The following is a 15,691-nucleotide window of genomic DNA, read 5'->3' as shown; positions in this document are numbered from 1 at the left end:
CCTTAGGGCGCTGGCAGCTCACCCTGCAGCAGCTGCACAGAGGGGCCTGGGTCTCCAGCACTGGCTCCTGCCAGGGCAGGAACAGCTTTGGCTGGGGGCTGCGGGCTCTGCTCCTGCCCTCCAGGCACCACAAGCACCTTGGCTCTGCAGGAGGAACAGAAAGAACGTCGCAAGGAAGCCAACTGGTACTCGTGCATATTTTAAAATACAGTTTGTTCAGCTGCATATCCCTGCCAGCCTTGTTTAAGGGGGATTTAATAACACGTCTTCTCTTTGGTTTTGTGTACAAGATTAGGAAGCTTTCATCTGCGCCTTTAAAAAAAAAGGCCACATCTCTGCCAAGATGTATTAGGAGAGCTGCTAAAAAGGAGTCATCCTGTTCCAGGACTGCTTGGCTTATGTAACAGGGAAATCCTAACTCGAAGATACTCCCCCCCGCACACTTTTTCAAGGCACATGGCATTTCGGAGTTTTCAGCTGCTTGATTTATAGTTTGGATCATTATCTGCTGCTGGTTTATTTAGATGTATTTACAAATATATTCTCCCACGTATCCTCATTAGTACAGGCCATATAACGTTTTTATAAAATGCAGTGTAGACCTCACCTCACCACAAAGATTTTTAAATAAAATATACTGTAAAGTGCCAGATACAACTCTTTCTTTTTTTTTTTTTTTTTAAAAAAAAAAAGAAAAAGGAAAGAAGACAGTTCTAATTAAACAGGTACTCGGTGGCTGCTGCCTCAGCAGCTTTGTGCACCGGTAGGGTTTTAGCACAAGTCTGTTGTGTCAGGCGAGCAGGAGGCTCCCCTGCAGCCCCCTCTAGCTCTCCAGCTTCAAGTCCAAAGGCTTCAGGAAATGCGGCAGGGGCAGATCGTCCAGAGCCTCGGGGAAGTGCTCGGGAGAAATGGTCCTGATCAAGACGCGCATGGCTCCGACGAACAGCGACGGGGGAGCCAAGCCCACCAGGCACCGGTACCTGCTCTCCCCTAAGAGGTCCTGCCAGCGCTGCCGGTTGTCCAGCAGCTGCTGCTTCATGGCGAACGGCACGTCCTGAGGCACGAAGAGGAAGAGGCAGTCGAGGCAGAGGAGCTTGGCACGCGCGTTGACCGCCGGCGCCTGGGACAGCTGCTGCAGCAAGGTGTCGAGCGGGGTGTTCCCGGCGCCGTCGGGCAGGCAGGGCGAGGCGCCGTGCCCCAGCAGCAGCAGCAGGCACTCGGGGCGCACCAGCTCGCAGGCCACGTGCAGGGCCGTCTTGCCGCCCTCCACCCGGCTGCAGCCCCGGCGGTCCAGGTGGCCGGCCCTGTCGCCCGGCGGGAAGCCCTGCACGGCCTTGAGGATGCGGAAGAGGACGCGGACCCGGTTGTAGCGCACGGCCATGGCCAGGTGCGGGGCCGAGGCCTGGCAGCAGCTGAAGCTTTGGCTGGGCACGGCCAGGGCGCTCTGGGGGAACTTAGTCAGCAGGTGCCGGGCGTAGGGCTGGTGGTCGTGCACCAGGGCGTAGAGCAGCGCCTCGGAGGGCGAGTAGAGGCTCACCTTGCCGCCGTCCTCCCAGTGGAAGACCTCCATGGTCCGCATGTCCTCCAGGAACCAGACGGGCAGCAGGTCCCTCACCGCCTGGTAGAAGGCGAAGGAGGATTTCTTGCACTGCTTCTGCGACTGGGCGCCGCCGCCGCCGACCCACCGGACGCTCCAGGGCATGGCGGGCAGCCGGGGTCCGACGGGGGCTTCCTCCCACACCGGAGACCAGGGGCAGCATCGGCACGGACCTGCGGGGGCAGGGAGAGGGGCCGTCAGGGGGCACCCGCCGCGGGGAGACCCGGCTCTGCACGGCCCGGTACGGCTCAATATGACCCAGTACAGCCCGCTACAGCCCGGCACGGCTCGGCATGGACCTGCACGGCCCGGTATGGCTCAGCACGGCTCGGTATGGCCGGTACACCCGGCACGGCTCTGCATGGCCCGGTGCAGGCCGGCGTGGCCCGGTACGGCTCGGCACGGCTCGGAATGACCCGCTACAACCCAGCACAGCTCTGCACGGCCCGGTACAGCTCAGCTGGGCTCGGCACGGCTCTGCACGGCCCGGTACGTCTCGGCATGATCCGGTACAGCCCGGCACGGCTCAGCAGGGCTCGGCACGGCCCGGTACGGCTCGGAATGACCCGGTACAGCCCGGCACGGCACGGCCCGGTACACCCGGAACGGCCCGACTCCCCCCCTTCTGCAGCAGCGCTCGGGAACCCCTCTACAGAAACCGCCTCCCGGTGCTCGCCAGCCCCGTCCCCTCCCTCCCTCCCTTCCGCCGCCGGCGCACGGGGCTCGTCCCCCTCCCGGTGCACGGCGGCCCCTCCCGTGCCGTGCCGTGCCGGCCCCGGGCTCACCTGGCCGCTCGGTGCCGCTGCCCGTGGCGGCGGAGGGGCGGCGGGAGCGGAGCGCGGCGCGGCGCCGCCGGGGCCCTTTATCCGCCCCCCCCCCGCCCCCCGCCCCGGCTCCCCCCCCCCGCCGCGGAGGTCGGTCAGGACCGGGGAACTGTCAAGCCGCCGCCCATTGGCCGCCGCCACGGCCGCCCCGGGCGCTCATTGGCTGCGGCGGGAGGCCGGGGCCCCGCGCCGCCGCGTGCGTCACGGGAGGCAAAGTTCCGACAAAGTTGGCGGCCGGGGCCGGCGGGGGGGGGGCGAGGGCGGAGGGGGCGTGGTCTGGGGTCTGGGGGCGGGGCCTGGGGCAGGGGGCGCGGCCTGGGGTGCTGGGTGCTGGGGGTGTGGGTAGAGGGGGTCTGGATGTTGGGGGGGTCTTGGTGCTCGGGGTCCTGGGGGTCTAAGTATTGGGGGGTCTGGGTGCTCGGTGTCTGGGTGCTGGGTGCCCTAGGGAGCTGGGTATTGGGGGTCTGGGTGCTCAGGGTCTGGGCGCTCAGGGTCTGGGTGCTCGGGATCTGGGTGCTCGGGGTCCTGGGGGTCTGGGTATTCGGGGTCTTGGGTGCTCGGTGTCTGGGTGCTGGGGGTCCTGAGGATCTGGGTATAGGGGGTCTGGGTGCTTGGGGTCTGGGTGCTTGGGGTTTGGGTGCTCGGGGTTTGGGTGCTCAGGGCCTTAGGGGTATGGGTATTTGGGGTCTGGGTATTGGGGGGTCTGGGTTCTTGGAGCCTGGGTGCTTGGGGTCCTGGGGATCTGAGTATAGGGGGGTCTGTGTGCTCAGGGTTTGGGTGCTCAGGGTCCTGGGGGGGGGGGGGGGTCTGGATTTTTGGGGTCTGGGAGCTTGGGGTTTGCATGCTCGGAGTCTGGGTGCTGGAGGTCCTGGGGGTCTGGGTATTGGGGGTCTGTGTGCTCGGAATTTGGGTGCTTAGGATCCTGCAGGTCTGGGTACTTGGGGTTCTGGGGGGTCTGGGTATTTGGGGTGTGTGTGGTTGCTCAGGGTCCGGGGTGTCTGGGTGCTCAGAGTCTGGGTGCTGGGGGTGTTGGAGGTCTGGGTGTTGGGGGTCTGTGTGCTTGGAGTTTGGGTGCTCAGGGTCCTGGGGGGTCTGGGTATTAGGGAGCTGTGTGCTTGAGGTCCTATGGGTCTGGGTGTTTGGGGTCTTGGTGCTGGGGCTGCAGGGTGTACAGGGTCCTGGGCATGTGCATCCAGGGCCAATGGGGTCCAGGGTGTGTGGGGTCTATGGGGAGCTGGGCACATGGGGTCTGGGCACTGCGGGCTTTGGGATCACCAGGCTCTTGGTGTGCTGCTCCTGGGCCACCAAGGAAGCGCACTGGGGCTCCGTGCGGGCAGTGATGCCAGTCACTGCCGGGTACACAGCTGGCGGCTCCGGTATCGCTGCCCTGGGTCTCCCCAGGCTTCCCCTTGTTTCTGAAATGGGTGACGCCTTCCGTGCTTCCCAGCATGAGGCGCGTGTGCACAGGCTTGCAGGGGAAATAGCCAGGCATGAGCTGAGATGTCACGTTTCCTTACAGCCCTCTCTGAGAAGCCGCTTGGGGCGTTGGGGAGGGAGGGAGGCTGCAGCACGCTCCCCTTGACCCCGGAGAGAACGAGGGCGGCGAGGAACAACCGCTGCCTTTGTTGCGTGTGCCCTGAGCCACCATCCAGCTGGAAAACAACACTGAAATTATGCTGGGTCAGGTTTGCGAGGCTATTGCCCGGTGCTCACACCGAAGGCTGTGTCGCCGAGCAGGCCGGCAGGTGAACCGCTCCTGTCCAGTTCCAGATGAAAACTCACCGCGGACAACCACGTCCTCCGCTTTCTGCTGACTGGAGCGTTTCTGTCCAGTTGCATCCTATTATTTCAGGCATGGGATAATTTCTGCCGAAGCACAGGATCAAAATAAATGTCTTAAAAGTAGCTAATTCTACAGCCCTGGCCTTGGGAGGGCGTCCTGCATCGCCTCACCCACCCATGCCTTGCCACCACTGCGTGCCGTGCTGTGGCCTGCTCCGAGAGACGGCTCTGACTGACCACAAACACCCAGTCTTTTCCCCAATTTTGCCGTGACATTGTCATCAGTTCGGCTGCCCAGCACAGTGACGCCAGGGCAGCCAGGTTGCCAGCCTTTTCTACACATTTTCCACACATGCCTGGGTAAGCCAAGTTGTGTTTGAGCCCAGAGACAGGGGATTAGCGTAGTCGCAAAGCCAAATTTGCTGTTGTGTAGGCAATTAATGTCTCTGGAGTGGAAGCGGGACTGGTTTGCTCAGGCCAAGCTTTCCTCTGGAGGCAGAGCTACAGCCACGGTGTGCTTTGGGCCCCAGCAGTGGCTTACAAATAGGCCAGAGCATGCTGAGTCCTTGAGGTCTCACAGAGAGCAGCCGGAGGGTGGCCCAGAGGCTGGCCCCTGGTTGCAAAATGTGTTTGTCACATCCACTCAAAGCAGGAACCTGCCTGCAGCAAACACAGCCTGTTTGTGGGCTGCGCTGTGCTGGAGAAAAAGTGTTGTATTTGCCCTGAAACTGCTTATAGTGACAAAACCTGACAAACCAGGAAGGTTTTAATTTTATGATGATATGCATTTTATGTGTAGACCTGCAGACACGACTTGTTTGTTTGCAGTCCAGCCTGGGTTTAATCACTTTGAATTAAGTAACTGATCTTATTACTTATCTGACTATGAGAGGGCTTATCACAGGTTCCTTGGCACATGATGAGGATTAGTCTGTCGGCACAACCATGTGTGAGTAATGCGACTCTTCGTTGCCTCGTGACGTGTCCTCTTGGAGCTATTTTTTCTTTACCTTCCTCCAGCACGTTGATCTTTTGGTTTCTCCAGCCAGTGACCAGCTAAAGCCCACTTAATGTCACTGAAACCCATCCACATAATGGGAAGAAGGGAAAAGCTCTGCTGTTGCAACAGACGTCATGTGTTTCTTGAGGTTTTCATTAAATTAAGGGCAGGACCATATTGGCCATATTGGACTTAATGGGCATGGTTGTTGGTGTCATTGAAAGCAAAATGAAAACAGCGGTATGAGTGATAATGTTGAGCATAGTTAGTGTTTAGCACTGCTTTTGAGCATGAGACAAAAAAGGGGCAATTAATACATCCCTCAGTTTCTAAAAGGGCTGAAAGATGCAGTTTTGACCCCAGTCCTTGCACTGACTTTTTGAGTGGGTTTGATGCTGAACATTTACCAGTTTCCTCTATTGCAAGCAGGCTCGGGACCAAAGTTCAGCAGAGTTTGGACAACGGCCCCCAAACTGCAGCACACTGTAGCTGCAGGTTTGCTTTAAGCCTCCGGCTCTGGAGTCTCTGTAAACAAGTCAGGCGGAAACAACCGGCATGCCGTTTAGCTAAAATTAAACATCTTGAGAGAAAAGTAATGAGCGAGGAGAGCTGGGGCTTGCAGCGGAAGCGCTGGGCTGGAACGCACACCCCGTACATCCACGTCCTGCATAGGCGACCTCCAAGCAAAGGCTTTAATCTCGCTGTGCCACAGCATCCCCTCTGCAGACCTGGTGCCACAATGCTGCTTTCATCATCGTAGTGTGGACTGCGACCTCGTTAGGCAGGGAAATTATGCAAAGGGCTTGCGTTTGGTCTTTGAGGTCCTGGCCCTGCATGGGGACCCCTCTGCTCTGCAGTCTTTAGATGGTGACAGAGCTGGGTCATCTTGTCACCAGAAGGGACAAGGAGCCTGGTGCTGGATGGGGATCCTTCTCCCTTTGGGGAACCCGTGTGTGCCAGGCCAGGATGCGGCTGGCAGCCCGGGGCACCTCCGGCTGTGCTGACTAACAGCTGCTGCTGACACCTCGTGGAAAGCTCACACAAGCATTTTCTCCAGAAACCTTCCTGTTTCATTTCCTCCGCCGCTGCGGGCCCTCCTCCGAGCAGCCTGTCTTCTGTCTATGTCGTGGCTGTGGCAACCCGTCTGACACAGCTCAGGCACTGCTCCTGGCCCCCAGGTGGCTCACCGAAACCATCAGCCATCGCTCTGTCCGGGGGGGACTCGGGCCTTGAAACCCCGCTCGCCCCTGCGCGATGGCGCTCGGCACCATCCTCTTCTTCCTCCTCGCTCCCTTCGTATGCTGCTCGCTCTCTGCTTCCCTGACTTGGAGTGAGTCATTGCTTTACAGAGAGCCTGAACTGCCCCTAACCCCAGCTGGATTGCTTTCTCTTCTGTGAGATTGGGTCAGCTCCTTCCTGATCCACAGCATGAAAGAAAATCTGCTTTGGAAACAATGCAGTGAGAAAGCCTTCTCTCGTTACTTTCATTTCCTGGCTGTCACGCAACTAACGTGACTCCCTTCCAAAAATCTGCATTCCAAATGACGCTTGGGAACCCGAAACAAGCTCAGAAACCCTCCGTGTTGGAAAGGACACCTCTCCACCAGCTCTGGGGTGAGGTGCGTAACGTGAGGGTTGGCTGCTCCCAGGCCTCAGTCCCAGCTGGTGGGAAGCTGAAGAAGTGGCTAACCAGGTGGCATAGATCTGTTGCATTAGTGTCCAGCGGTGGCATAACCCATTTTTTTTAGGTTTTGAAACTGATTTTTCATATGCCACCCAGAGGAAGAGATGGTCCTTCATCTACAGTTACATTGCAAGCCTTCAGATATGGCCACGGGCTATGGGTGTCCGTTTCATTTTGGCTAAGATTGGTGACGACCCCTTATTAAACTTTGGTTTTGGCATCTGTAATAAATGAGTCATGTTCATCCTTTCTGAAACCTACAGAAACTCCCAGAGCACAGCAGAGATTAAATTGGATCCAGTATGTTTGGAGGTTAGGGTGGGGAGCTGGAAAGTGTGTTTGTCCCATAAAAGACAGAAAGGGACCTCCTGGGTTCCTTTTGGGGAACTTCTCTGTTTTATAAGCGAAACGGGTGAGCGGGGTCAGAGAGCTCCTGGCGCCTGCGGACAGTTGTGGCCTTCGGCTTGATGTTGCTTGTTAAAAATATTGTCCCAGATGTATTAATATGACCAGACTGGATTGCATCTGAGCTGAACATTGTGAGCCTAAGGCAGGACATAAATATAGAAGCAAAACAGCCTGACATAAGAGTCATCTGTCCTCTTCTACGCATGAAGTGAAGGGGAAGGAGAGCAGGCTCGCTCTCTGGCAGTTTGTGGACACTTCCAGGCATTGCCCTGAGCCTCGGCGAGCGCCTGCACCGGGGTCCTGGGGCAGAGGCGACCCCGGCCTACCCCCCGGTCAGCCCGCAGCGTGCTGTGCCACAGGACTGTGCACTCAGCGCATTTCTAACTTGGGGTTAGATTTGCCGAGACAAGGTCTGCAATCATGAATGACTATTTGTTTGATGTGTTTGCCTAACAGGATTACCCTTATCATAACGATATAGCAACCTGGCCTTGGCACAGCAAAAGCCAAGGGCTCAAGGGGTCAGGCTCTTGCCTCTCCTGCCCCAAATGTGCATGGTGTAGCTTGTCTCCGTTATCACGATAACACTCTGCAATAGCCAGCCAGTGCTTCGGCTGGCATTTAGTGCTCCGCTTTTGGAAAGAGCACCTGTGGCATGTAACTCTGTCTGCTGACATCACGCTTGGCATTTTCCCCTGCACCTGAAAAAAAGAAAAAAAAAAAAAGGTCAATAATATTAAAAGGTTAGAAAAAAGGATGCAGTGTTTTACAATTAGAAAATGAGCTGCCTTTGCTGTTGGGAATTGCTTTGAGCAGATGTCTAATTGAATTCAGGGTGAATTTGTTGCCCTCTGGTTCCCCAGGAATAGAGCTATAGGTAATGAACCAACAAGTTGTCTGCTTTCTGCATTGCACATCACGAACCTGCCTGAAACCATTATGACAGCATCTGTTTGTCCTTAAATGTATACCTGCGATTATTAAAATTGCCTGATTTAAATGTCTCCAGGAAGGTATAGGATGAATGCTCTGTTCCTGCAGTGTTTTTGGCAGGGGAGAGCCTGGCTCTGCTGACGCCCCATGCCCAGCCTTGTCCCTGCCAGGCTGGGGACCTTCTCACTTCCCGACGACATCGCTTTGACCCCAGCACTTTTCTTGCTGGCCGAGGCCAGCCTGGCCATATCAGACCCAGGCACTATTCACGGAAACAGGGCCCACCGCCTGCTGTTTGCCGGCTCCAAAACAAGCAGGATCCTCTATTTATAAAGAGCTATAATTGTCTTGAATGAAACTTGTGGTTATCAGGCTGCTAGGGCCCTCAGGACCGCCGGCACACCAGCCCTGCACTGCCAGGGGATGCTGCGGGGGCACAGCGGTGCCTCTGCATAAATCCAAGGGATACCCAGGTCTATAGCATGAGCCATATATTCACAGACTTCTGGTTTCTGCAGCATCCTATATGTGTCAGGGCTGCGTGGAACTGCTTCTCTAGATGAAGTTTGGGGGTACAGAGCTGTGGCAGAGCCAGAAGGAGAGAATCTTCCAGCTGCAGCCACTGTGCCATGGAGATGCTCGGCTTGCAGCAGTGAACATTACAAAAACCATCATTTTTAACTCTGAAGCATTTATAGCTGGGATGTGAGCAGGGCTCTGAGGCTCCAAAATGACTGGCTCAGTCACCGGGCCTAAACAATCTGAGTTCACCTGCGTTTAACATATATTTTGTATATTTGATTTTGCTGAGGCGTGTGGCCGTGTGTGGCCCACAAGGGGTCTTGCTGTTCACACCAATGTTGTCCTGATCTCATAGCTGAACGCAGGGCGAGATGACGAGGTCTAAGAAGCAGCAAAGCAGCTGTGGCCCTTCCATTTAGAAGCAGGTATCTATGCTGTAATACTCATTCAAGGGGCAGATTTAATCCGGTTTTGCTGTGTAAATTCCTCTGCCATTTGAACAGTAAAATATGATAGATATATGGCCAAGCAGAAAGATTAAAAAAAAAAAAATGATGCTTTGCATATCTTTGAGGGCTTATTTTTATTCCCTTTTGTTCATTCTCTCAGCTCTTGGCTGCCACTAGGTCTGTTGAAATAACAAACAGGGATGAAGGAAGAGGGCAGCTCTTCCATGACCTTCCCTCGGTGAAAGGAGGCTGCGTCGCCGCAGTTAACTCCAGCAGCAACTGCAGGCTTAGCAGGTAGGTATTCATCCACTGTGCACATTATATAAGGAAATCTACTTTTTTTAAAAAAAAATAAAAAAGAAGATTGATTTATCAGTCAAAAGCCCTTTCACTGTGAAGTGCTGGTTAAAACCAACCTTTCTTTCTCTTTCATTTCATGAAAACATACGCAGAAGTCTTCTAGCACTGTCTGAAGCTGCTCTGCTGCCAAGAAATCCACTGGGTCTGTTGATTAAGCCTCCGTGATATTTCCAGTTTCTCTGTAATTGTTTTCTAATGAAATTTTCAAATCCAAGTATAATCAGGAGATTAGACCATAGAGAGTTCACAGTTGGGCTTCTCATTTTGATTTTTCCTTTTCTAAATCAGTAACTATCTTCTATGCAGAGATGATAAGATAATTTTGTGTATGTAAAGACATCTAAAACCCAGGTGGCAATATCTTTTACCTTCAGGATTCAGCGCTAACATCATTTTATGCAACTCTCCATTTTGAAGTGTTGTTTTTGCCACTGAAATTATTGTTGCTGTCTGATCAGATTTGCCTGTTAGTACATCTTTTTGTGGTATAGTAAGTGGCTGAGGGGTTATGATGTAGTTATCCCTGCCAGAATTTCCCTGTGCTTCTGCGTGTGCATTTTAGAGGAATGCTGTGTAGTGAAATGCGTGCCGTGAATTTAGTGAAGTGCTCACGTTTCCAGGCATTGCTGGCACTCTGTGACATTCTTTGCTTTCTGCTGTGCCTCCAGCCCAGAAAACAGAAACAAAGAAGAGCTGAAAATATTACATAAAGCAAAGAGAAGATGAGATGTCTGACAAAAAGAATATAGGTGTAAACAGGGAGACCGGTATAAATAGCAAGCTGAGAAACACGCGAGCCCAGCTGCTGCACGCCGCAGAAAGGTCGGCTCCGCTCCCGGGCCTGTCCTGCAGCCCTGCTCGGGTGCTGTGACCAGGACAGGCTCGCTGAGCAGCAGCCACCACTGACATGAAAAGCGTGTTTGGAGCACACGTGCTTTTTTTTGTTGCAGAAACACTCACTCGGGCTCCTTCCAACATTTTCCCGCAGCCCGGTGCTGCATGCCGTGGTCCTGCGGGCTCTCGGGAGCACGCCCGTCTGGCAGGCATCTCCTGGGGTGCCAATAACACGGGTGGGAATTTCATTTCGTAAATAATATGGGGAGGTTTACTGGCTCCAGTCGGAGGGCAGGAGGAAAGGTCTGTGTTTGGTGGGTTACACAGGGGCTGGGATTTTGTGCGAGTAATGAAACTTCCCAGAGTTTTATAGCTCGTGAAAAGAAGTGTTTCAGGATACAGATAAAATACCCAGGCTCAAACCAATCTCCCGGGCTCTGGCAGGAGAGCCGTGGTGGATTTCACTGCAGTGCTTCAAGACATTGCTCAGGGCTGGATGCATGTGGCGAACAGGGACTGGAGCTTCGCCCCCACCATTACCTTTCAGGGCTTTGCGTGCCAGCAGGTCAGCAAGTAAGTACAAGTATTCCCAGGGACAGGCTGCTCTTGCGATTCATGTGCTTCATCAAGCAGGGAAAAAAAAAAAAAAAAAAAAGGCAGCACATTTTGGCCAGGGTTCAAGCACCTTTTTCTGTTGCCCTTGTGATAAGTGTCAGATAAGAGTTCAAGGTATTTGGTTGCTTGTATAGAATAAAAGCGTGAATTCTTCAGCTGCTGCTGGCATCTCTGGGCTCCCTGAGGGTGCTGGTCTGTCGTTCCCAGTGTCTGGTCTGATCTTGGTGACTAAGACAAGGTTGTCCTGTGTGGGTTGGAGTTTGTCTGACATCAGAGGTGAGCTTCCAGGCTTCCTGTCTCTGGTGTGCTCTGGTGGCTATGCCATGGAAAACATTTGGGATCAGCTGGGTGCTTCCATCAGGGGACTGGGGCCTCATGGGAGGAGTGTGGGGTGCCTGCACAAGCCCACGGCAGCTGATAGACCACTGCCGTGCTCCCTGGATGCAAGCTAAGGACAGCTGCGGTTTTAGCACCATCATTAGGTTTCAGAGTTGTCAGCCCGTGGAGATGCACAGGCAAGGCAAGCCCCGCGGTGCTGCCACTTCTGGCTTTTTGTCAGCTGGGGAATATGGGACTGGTTCTCGGGTGCTTTCAAGGTCTAGGTGTCTGCAGACCAGATTTTTTAGTAAGGATGGCACTGTGGAGAGAGGTGAGGCCCAGCTCTGTGGCTCTGAGGGGTTGAACCAGGCTCTGTGGGGGCATGGAGCTGCCTCCGTGCTGCCCAGCTGCTCTCGTGGGGTTTTCTGCTGGCTCCACTCTGCCCCGTGGACAGTTTCCCAAAGCTGGAGTCTAAATTTACTTCCTTTCTGCAGAGGCCTGTTAGTCATCTCCCACTTATAAACAAACATTTTAGAGACACCAGGGAAGCCGAGCCATGAAGAGGACAAAGCTTTGCTGGTTTTCAAGTAACTAATTCATCAGCAGGCTTCACAGGAGTTGTGCAATAGCCCAGCCGCTAAAGAATCAAAACCATCCCCTACTTGTTAGGAAAACAGGCTTCTTGCATAGACGGATCCTTTCGTCTTCAGTTTGACTTTCGCATTCCTTTAAAAGCATTGTAGATGAGATAGTTTGTTCTGAGGATTTATTTTTTTTTTTGATTGATTGATTTGATTGATTGTTTTCCTTTCCTCTGCAGGTTTGTCTTGCTGCTTTTCTGCTGCTCAGCCCATGCTGTCTTCAGACCCTTCCTTCTTCTCAGTGTGTGGAGGTCTCAAGTCTCTCTGAGGGTGCTTGCACTGGTAGGACAGCAGAGGCCTGAGGAGTGGTTGTGGCAGCAGACTAAAGGCAACTGATTTTGGGGACAGAGCCTTGTAAAAGGGTAAATCTGCTCTCCCCCATTCCATTCCTGTCTTTATTTGGCACTTTTCTGAGTTTCGCTTCCGATTACTCTACCTGGCGGTAGGCGTGGGCTCACAAATTCCTCTCGCTAACCCATGCAGAGTTGGACGCCCGGTTTGTAGTCACACACTGACGTGCTTCCTGAACACCCGATGTGGCACAGGGCTTCGGAGTGAATTATTGCCAGGGCTCCTGGAGTATTACCAAGCAAAACTGCCCCCGAGCAACAGCACTCTTGAAAATGATCAGCCAGTGCTTTCCTCGAAGAGCCCCTTGGAAGAAAATGTTTGTAGTGCTTAGAGAAGAAGAATTGCTTCATTAAAAAGAAAAAAAAAGCCAAAAACCAAAATGAAATCTCACAAAGAGGGCCAAGTATTACAAAAATAGTGGGAAGTGTTTAAACCAAGTCTTTAACAGTTTATTAGATGTTCTAGTTAATAGATTTATCTTTGACTCATTAAAAAAAATAAATAAATAGAGCCCAGCTTAGTTACGTACCCAAAAGTCATACATCATTCCCTTCTGTCCCAACAGGAACCCCCCTAAGTCTCCATCCCCAGCGGGTACTTGAGGGGCTTTTCCACCACGCAGTGTCCAGGGAACAGGGTCCTCACCGGGGGTGCCCATAGGGACCGGTGCCCCAGCTGCAGCAGCTCTGGGCTCCCCCAGACACATTTCTGGCTGGAACCCAGTGCCAGGGCTGGTCAGGAGCACCAAGGCAGGATGGATGGGGAGAGACCTCGCCTGGAGAGGCCGCAGGTAGAGCCGTGTGAAAGCCATTTGCAGTCTGCTCCTATAATCATGCACTGGTTGATGTCAAATACCGGGGTCTGCACCAGTAAGCAGATGCTCTAATTTGCACTCTACTGCAAAATAATCATTTTAGTTACCCTACCCCAAACGTCAGACTCTTTCTGTCTTTTTAATATATTTAGGGATCATTTTCTTAAGCTATTTGAAACCGGGAAAACCAGCAGCTGGCTTTAATTAAACGGGGACCAGGCTATAAATCCCACCCCCGGCGTTTCCTCCCCACGGAAGCTAACCTCTGAAGTCTGCTGCAACCTGCCTTGCTGCAGGAGCAAGTGCATCAGCAGCCAAAGGTTACCCCCTGCAGTAAATCCAAAGCTACTGCAGGTAAAACATGAGCCGGGTTTCACTTATCGGTGTAGATTTCCATGTTAAAAAAAAAAAAAAAAAAAGGGGGGGGGCGGGGGCAGGGAAAAGCAGCCTGCTCCAAAGTAAAATCCAGAGTAAATTCAACCAGCTTCAGCAACCCAGGTGGGGTTGGGAACGGTAGGAAGGAGCCTGCAGTTAGTGGTGCTTTTTCCTATCCAGAAGAGTTTCCTGGGGCAAAACCTTAGGCTGAGGGTCTTGCTGTAGAGGCTGATTGCACAGGTCAGCTCCAGCCCCTGTTTTGTCCCTCACCTGCAGCCAGACATGAATAAGCTGCCCCAAAAAAGAAATGCGGTGCTGTCTGGGATGTGCTGCTGTGACTGATGTACTGTACTCAACACATGTTGTGTCACCCTCTGGCTGTGTCAGCACCAGGATGGGGCTGAAAGCTGACCGGAGGACTGGGCAGGCTCACGGAGGAATGTGCTGTGGGATGCTAAGTCTGCACCGTGGTCCAAGGAAGCCTGTGGCTACCACACCGTTGGAGGCAGAGGGAGTATTTTTGGCAAGCAATTTTGTGGGCTCTCTGTGCTCATTTGGCCCCATCGTCCAGATACACCCAGGGCTGATGGATTAGTCCAGCCCCATGTCTCTTGTGCTGTCAGGGGCATCTGTGCCAGCACCTCCTGAAGAGGTTTGGGCTCGCTCTTGCTGCAAACTCTTGCCAAATTCTGGCACACATAGCTGAATCTACTGCACAGAGAGATGTCCTTTCCAGCTGAGATGTCCTTTCCAGCTTTACCTGTTCAGATCCTTTTCCAAAGGAAAGCTGAGCTCCTGAATAATGTGAAGGCCTTGAGCATCACCTACACCAAGGTCTGCCCGTGCTGCAGAGGTGTCTACCCCAGCAGATGCATCAACCTACCCCAACCTGCCCCGTCCTGGGGATGCAGCAGGGCTTGGCCAGCAGCTGGTAGGGGCTCACAAAGAAGTGTGTTTGGGGTGCATCGTGCACCCCCCCAGCAAGCACATGCAGACCCCCTGAGCTCTCTGTTGGCTGCTAGCACCGCCTTCAGCATGACCCAGCCTGTGTTTTCTCATGTGAAATTCAATAAATTCAGCATTTTCAGGAACTTGGCATAATCAGGGTTTTCAATCTTCTCCTTCATTGCCTTCTAATATACCCTCCTAACAATTAACTCTGGGTGTTGGGAGAATGCCAAATGCAGGGTAAAAGACTTCGTTTTTCTTTCCCATAATTAAATGTCATGTTCACTGCTGTCTCTCCCACTCTATTAAGTGTCCGTGCATGGTCTAAAATGCTCCTTGGTGAATTAGCATAAGGTCTGTCAGGACCCCACCGACGTTCCCCCCTCCTGCCATATCTGCTCAGCTCACAAAGGGCAGCCCAAGCAGGCAGAGGGGGCCCTGGGAAGGAGGAAGCAGCTTTTTAGTGCACTCCTGGAAAAAAACACACATGCAAAACCTCTCCCTGGACCCCAGGCGTGCTATGAAAATACGCAAAGCACCCGAATCGAATGCTGCGAGGTGTGTGCTGCTGCTGCACTGTCCAGCCCCACGGAAAAAGTGCCAGTATGGATCCCCTTATTGTTAACCAGCAGCTATCCCATATCCATTCACTGCTTTGCCTTCAAAACAAGGAGGCAAAAGTTGTTATGACACTTTCTCCCTGACCTTCCAGCTGGGAAGGAAGTGATGGAGCAAGGACAGCGGTGACGGGGTGTCTCCTCGCGCTGCGCTCTGTGCCACCACAGCTCTTCTTGTAGGAACCTTGTCTTGTGGGGGGTTGACAGCTTTTCAAGCATGATGGCCTGGAATGACACTGTTTTTCCACCAAATTCTAGACTGAGGGGGTTGGTGGGAGCGGAAGGTACAGCATTTCAAAGAGGGATGTTATTTCTGCTCAACTGTTCTGTCCTTGCCACATCCCGCAGTGGCCAGCCCTGCTGCTCACCCTCCAAAATGTTCCTGCAGGCTGCTTTCCTCCCTGTGCCGAGTGACACACTTAAGCAATTTTGCTAATTCTTTACTTTTCACAACTTCAGTTTCATTACCAGGTTCAGAAGTAGTCTTTCTAACATGGGACAATGGTTTGTGATCCTCAGGAAGCTGTGGAAGGCTTGGTGGCAAGAGGGACAGCCGGCAGTGTCACCTGGGACGGGGGCTACGAGTCCCAAACCCTCCTTGCTTGGAGGTACCTCTGCT

The 15,691-nt window shown here is 53.5% G+C and overlaps 1 protein-coding gene and 1 long non-coding RNA gene across 2 annotated transcripts; one reads left to right on the top strand and one right to left on the bottom strand.

Annotated features, from left to right (window-relative positions):
* Positions 1-498: 498 nt before the first annotated feature.
* On the bottom strand, positions 499-2,493 carry ANKRD9 (ankyrin repeat domain 9). Its single transcript, XM_040559520.1, has 2 exons — positions 2,383-2,493; positions 499-1,770 (listed from the first exon to the last, which is right to left on the bottom strand). The coding sequence occupies exon 2, from the start codon at positions 1,700-1,702 to the stop codon at positions 824-826; it is 879 nt and encodes a 292-aa protein (XP_040415454.1). The 5' UTR covers positions 1,703-1,770; positions 2,383-2,493; the 3' UTR covers positions 499-823.
* A 969-nt stretch (positions 2,494-3,462) lies between these two features.
* Positions 3,463-15,282, top strand: LOC121071365. Its single transcript, XR_005820552.1, has 4 exons — positions 3,463-6,822; positions 9,360-9,493; positions 11,165-11,232; positions 12,147-15,282. It is a non-coding gene; the product is annotated as an uncharacterized LOC121071365 (long non-coding RNA).
* Positions 15,283-15,691: the final 409 nt, after the last annotated feature.

Source organism: Cygnus olor, chromosome 5 (genome assembly GCF_009769625.2).
Source record: "Cygnus olor isolate bCygOlo1 chromosome 5, bCygOlo1.pri.v2, whole genome shotgun sequence".
NCBI lineage: Eukaryota > Metazoa > Chordata > Aves > Anseriformes > Anatidae > Cygnus > Cygnus olor.
Note: the sequence above shows the minus strand (reverse complement) of the source record. Positions and strands in the feature narration are given on the sequence as shown.